This window comes from Rhinolophus sinicus, linkage group LG04 (assembly GCF_036562045.2).
Source record: "Rhinolophus sinicus isolate RSC01 linkage group LG04, ASM3656204v1, whole genome shotgun sequence".
NCBI classification, from domain to species: Eukaryota; Metazoa; Chordata; class Mammalia; order Chiroptera; family Rhinolophidae; genus Rhinolophus; species Rhinolophus sinicus.
The window spans coordinates 158234236-158240249 of NC_133754.1; the positions used below are offsets into that span (position 1 = coordinate 158234236).

A 6014-nucleotide genomic window follows, 5' to 3' on the forward strand; every position below is an offset into this window, starting at 1 on the left:
ATCCAGGAGACAGTCCTATCGTAGCTTATGCCACTTGTTCCTGTTGTAACTTGAAGCTGGGCTTCTCAAATGCCAGTCATTTAACACTTACCTTTATATCAGCCTATCAACATATCATCTGCACTGTTATTTATCTGGTATTATCTTTATATTGACTCTTTTCTTTAAAAAAAAAAACACGCCAGATTTATAGGGATACAATTGATGTACAATAAACTGCAGATATTAAAAATGTACAGTTAACATACTTTTAGCATTAAAGATGTACCTGTGAAACAATCACAATTAAAATGACTGACTTAGAAAAAATTTATGTTTACTTAAAAGGAAACTATGTATTATTAGTTTTGCTAATTATATTTTTCCTAAATCAGATTGGCACAAATATATAAGTATTAAAATAAAAAAATTTACTCATGTACCAGTCAGAGTTGTCTTGTATATCTCCAGTGATAGTTTACATTCTGGGAAACCCCACCCTAAGAAATATATATCTCTTCTTTGGGACACAGGTTCTTAATTTAGTTGGATGTTTTCCAAGCTTAGGATTTTGTTATTTATAAAAACTCAAGTCTGAAAGACATAGAAAGTATGATTTTGTTTGAGTGAAGTACTACTAGGAAGATAGGGATTTCTGTCTGTCTCTAGGACCTATTAAAACAGTGTTTGGCACATAGTCAACCTTTAGTAGCTAGTTGGATGGATGGATGGATGGATGGATGGATGGATGGATGGATGGATGGTTAGATTCAGTTAAGAATGAAATTATCTGAGAACTCGGCTCTCACTAAATGAGGAAAAAAAATAACTTGATGCTACTTTTTCAAACGGAATACTTTTTATATTCATTTTCACATAGAATTGTCATAGAATCAGCTCCTGGGATTCTATGATGTTCTTTAATAATCAGGAAAGAATTAAGGAAACATATCCAATTATATACAAACAAAATATTCTAGGGCATTTGTTTCATCTTCCCACGGTTTACATTTCAGGACTGTTACTGTCTCTGTCATAGTGGAGGAAGGGAGAAAGAGGTAAAGCTCAAATGGGTAGACATTTAATATTTATTTCTTAAAAAAGATTGGTAAGAGAGGAAGAGGAAAGTATTAAAAGGATGATCTGGATATAGTTCCTGATTTCTCTAAGCTTTCCTTGTGCCATCTTAATCCAATTTACCAAGAGTTGGTTGTAGATTTCAGTATTTTTCTTGAAACATTTCCATTTGAAATGGTTCTATATGGAGGAGTTTGGGATCTCTAAATCAGGTAGGGTGGTCTTTGTGTTGGTGTAAAGATTTACTTCTCATCCCATCTTTTTCTTTTTCAAGCTTCACTATAATGTGACCACAACCAGATTAGTGAATCCAGATCAACTCTTGAATGAAATAATGTCTGTTCTTCCAAAGAAGCACGTTGACTTTGTACAGAAGGGGTAAGAAGCACACTGACACGCTGTTGCATGTATTACTTGATATTATTTGAGCTTTGAGAAAACACAGATTGATTCCCCACTCCCCCCTTTAAAAAATACATTTCTCCCACCTCATTCCAAAAAGCTTTTGTGGTCGTGTCATTGTTCATAATTTAATCTCTTTTGCTTGATACGAACTAGAAATTTTTTTAAGTATTGTCACCACTTTTGAAGTTAGGCTTTTTCAAAATAAGATAATCTGAACTTCTTCTAGTTTTCTTTTACATCCTTTATTTTCCTTTGATGTTCTGCTTTACAATAATACTTATAAATTATAACCTAAATTTATGAGGCACCTCAAACAAATCAAGGATCTATAGAAACTCTTTTTCTTTATGACTTGATATTTTACAAGATTAGGTTTCTAGTACTTCAGAAAGTCATTTCACTGTAATTCTTTTCCACTGTTGAGTGAACTGCCATCAGAGCCTCCATGGTTATGATCTCATGGTCTGAATAGCCAGACCTCTTCTGATTAAGGTGTTCACATTTCCAAACATTTCCACTCAGTGTGTCATTTTAAAATTTCACTATTAATGCAGCGAAGAAGAGCCACTAATAGACTTAACAAAAACATTTAGATAGAATAGTCAATCTAGAGTTAAGATTTTAAGAAACAATCTTTTGCAAAAGTAATTTTACTTTTCACTCTCTGTAAATGTTAGCAAGCATTCCTTATGTGAACTTTGGCTTTCTTCTTTAGATGTCATTATAATACATCTAACTCATGCTTGGGGTTCAGCCACAGTTCCAGGACCTCCAGCCAAATCCATATCAGAAAGCTTTCAATCATCTTCTCTTCAGCATATGGTCTCTACCACATCACTAACTGGCTGTTAACCAGGAATTTGTTCTTCTAACTTCCTGATGAACCAGAAGGTCTCTGCCTTGATCCCTTTTTTTTTACCTTCTTTGATACAAAGCACAATAACAAAAGCTACCTTTTTCAGTTGTGTGATTGTACTGATCTCAGTTATATTCCATTATTATCTTTTTCCAATCAGGAAGAATTACTTTTTATCTTCCATATGACTAAATTGCTCTAGGCTTTGTCTTCCCATCAGGAACCATCACTACAGGTTACTCCTCTGAGTGTCTGATATTGACTGCTTATTTTAAGAGGTCAAGCCCCAAAACATAACTAAGTTAATAAGAAAAAGAGTGACATTTTGTGAAAACTCATAAAACATGACAGATACAAGTAATTCCTCCACATTTATGCGGAATAGTCGATCCTGTCATTTATTGTTTGTCTATATTGCAGATCAGTAAGACAAATAAAACTAAAATATAATGTGAAGTAATTAAAAAATTGATTTACATGAATTTAGTTTATGCAACTTTTCAGGAGCATACCTATTTCTTAAGATGTGTTTAGGCTTCATTTAGTCTGGGCCTTTCCATTATCAGAGTAGTTAACATGGCAGTTCTAATTATATATGCCATACATTTCAACCATGGAAATGTACCATCTCCTTGGTCTTTGTTTTGTAACTCTGCCATAAAGTGTAACAATCATAACTCCTTATTACTGTTGGAAAAACCTCGAAAACACATGTCCTTCTGACAGCTTGGTGACTTTAGCTTTATTTATACGAAAGACAGAAGTTTCTGATGAGGTGCATGCAAAAAATATTTTTAATCTTCCCTGAGCTTTCCTTTGTCGTGAACATTGTGGAAATGGCCTAATGTTCACGGATTACACTGTTGAAAGAGTTGCATAAAGGATGCCAGAAGATTTCTTGAGCATGAATGGCATGTATAGCTATGAAAGAAGGGCTTTTCTTGGAGCAAGGGAGAATTCTGGTAAAGCCTTTTCATCTTTATTCTTTCTTAAGATCCTAGTTCAGCTTCTGGGAGAATACCAGTCATACTCCATCACTAAAGCATAGCTAGGTAATTTGGAAACTGTAAGCAGTAATATATTGCTTAATAGGAAATAATGGTGTATTTTCTCCACCAGCCTCCTAGAGGCTTAGAAATCTCTTGTATTATACAGAATATTCATGGTTCTACTAACTGGCTTTTATCTTGTTCTTCACAGCTATACACTGAAGTGTCAAACACAGTCAGATTTTGGCAAAGTGACAATGCAGTTTGAACTAGAAGTATGCCAGCTTCAAAAACCCGATGTGGTGGGTATCAGGAGGCAAAGGCTTAAGGGTGATGCCTGGGTTTACAAGCGATTAGTGGAAGACATCCTGTCTGGCTGCAAGGTATAATTGATGGATGGTTTCCGTCCTGCGGGAGGCGTGTGGGTGTGATACAGCCCATGTGGAGACGGGTACATTGGGTTGGATTGTTCAAGTCCACTGGAACCACAAACTCGTTTCTGAAGAACTGCCTTAAAGACCAGTATCTTTTTGTTTTTAAACAAAGGATATTATTTTGTAGATGAATGTAAGGCCAGCCTATCTTGTCATTATCTGTTCTGTCTCTTTTAATCATGTGGCTCTGTGTATCAATAACTGTTGACTTTCCTAGATTCACTTCCATATGTGAATGTAAGCTCTTAACTATGTCTCCTTTTAATGTGTAATTTCTTTCTGAAATAAAACCATTTGTGAATATAGCAGGCTTCTCTTCTTCTTTGTATTTAATTTTGATCCAAATAAAACCTCAAATGGCTTCCTGACTATTAAGTAGAGACTATTTGGAGTATGTTTTATCTGTTATCAAATATGCCTTGGGCAGAAAAACAGATAAGAATTCATTTGCATAATTTTTTCCTGTGTCTGATTTAAGTAGGATTTATTGAGATCGTTAACTAAGTCACAGCTGTGGTTACCAGAGTTAAACAACACATTTAATATGTTGAAGAAAAGAGTATTGACTTCAGTAAGTGTGTTCGGTCAACAATGATAAGTATCTGAACTATGAACCTCCATGAAATGTTACTTTATGGTAATTTTTCTTAAGTCTCAATGTTGGCCCCAAATTTGTATTTTTATTTCATTTTATTGGTCTCTAAAGGCCAGCACTCAAGTTATATTTGTATGGATTTTACCAATTAAACTAGTTGGAGAAAAAATAGCACCGTCTCTAGTCAGTAGTCAAGGCGTATTTTGTCATTTATTCAATAAACATTTACTAAGTGCTAACAAGCATTAGGTCCTGGGGCTGAAGAGGATACTGTCTAGTAAACTCAAGGAGTTCAGTCTGTTAGCACGGGCAGACGCAGAAACCAGTGTTTATAGCATAGAAGGGAGATCAACTTTGCCTGGAGGAAAAAGATGATTTCTTTGAGAAAACAGTATTTGGACGAAAGATATATAAGTTCAACAGAAAGAGAGGAGGGAGTATGACATTCTTGACAGCAAGAACAGTATGTGCAAAGGCATGGAATTATAAAATGGCATGGTGTGTTTAGGGTGGAGGCAGAAGTCGTGCAAGGGGGAAATAGCAGGAGATGAGGGGGGAAAGTTTAGCTGGAAATAGTGATGAAAGAACTTGAATGCTCCATGAAACAGTTTTGGCAAAGGAGAGCTGTCAACATGTTTAGAATTTTTTTAACAGCTTTATTGAAATATAATTCACATACCATAAAATTCACCCCTTTAAGTGTACAATTCAGTGGTTTTTAGTATATCCACAGTTGTGCAACTATCACCACAATTTAATTTTAGAACGTTTTCGTCACCTCAAGAGAAACCCTGCACCCGTTAGTGGTCGCTCCCAATTCCCCCACCTCACAGCCCCTGGCACTAATCTACTTCCCGTCTCTATGGATTTGACTATTCTGAACATTTCATATAAATGGAATCAAACAATATGTGGCCTTTTGGGTCTGGCTTCTTTCACTTAGCATGTTTTCAAGATTCATCATGTAGCATGTGTATCCGTGCTTCATTCCATTTTATAGTTGAAAATATTACGGGTATATGACATTTTATTTATCCATTTATTAGCTGATGGACATTTGGGTCGTTTCCACTTCTTGGCTATTAAGAATGGTACTATGAACATTTGTGTACGTACACGTTTTGTGTGGATCTCTGTTTTGTGTACAAGGTGTGATCACCAAATATGGTTAATGTTTAAATTTAAAAAATGTATTACAGTAAATGACACATTGCTATTAATCCCCCTCAAAATACTCCTCCTCTCTTTGAACACACTTATCCCATCGTTCTTGCCACTTTCTGAAGCAGTTCTGGAAGTCCTCTTCCATGAGTGTCTTTAGTTGCGCTGTTGTCGCTGCCTCGATGTCCTGAAACGATTCAAAATGTTTTTCTTTCATGGTCATTTTGACTTTGGGGGAGAGCCAGAAGTCTCATGGTGCCAGATTCGGTGAATAAGGTGGGTGAGGACACACCGGAATGTTTTTATTTGACAGAAATTACTGTGCCAGAAGTGAGGTGTGACACGGAGCATTGTTGTGATGGAGGATAAAGACACTCACAAAAGAGGACTCTAGGACTGCTTCAGAAAGTCGCAAGAATGAGGAGATAAGTGTGTTCGAAGCGAGGGGGAGTATTTTGAGGGCGGTTAATGGCAATGTGTCTTTTACTGTAATACTTTTTTTCTAATTTAAACACTCA

General features: G+C 35.8%; 1 protein-coding gene across 1 annotated transcript in view; it reads left to right on the top strand.

Moving 5' to 3' along the window:
- MELK (maternal embryonic leucine zipper kinase) overlaps positions 1 to 4045 on the top strand; it is a 64425-nt gene extending 60380 nt beyond the window's left edge. Inside the window, exons 17-18 of the mRNA XM_019729271.2 lie at positions 1331 to 1434; positions 3518 to 4045. Of these exons, the coding sequence (XP_019584830.2) occupies positions 1331 to 1434; positions 3518 to 3695 (282 nt within the window). The 3' untranslated portion in view covers positions 3696 to 4045. The remainder of the gene's footprint in view (positions 1 to 1330; positions 1435 to 3517) is intronic.
- Positions 4046 to 6014: the final 1969 nt, after the last annotated feature.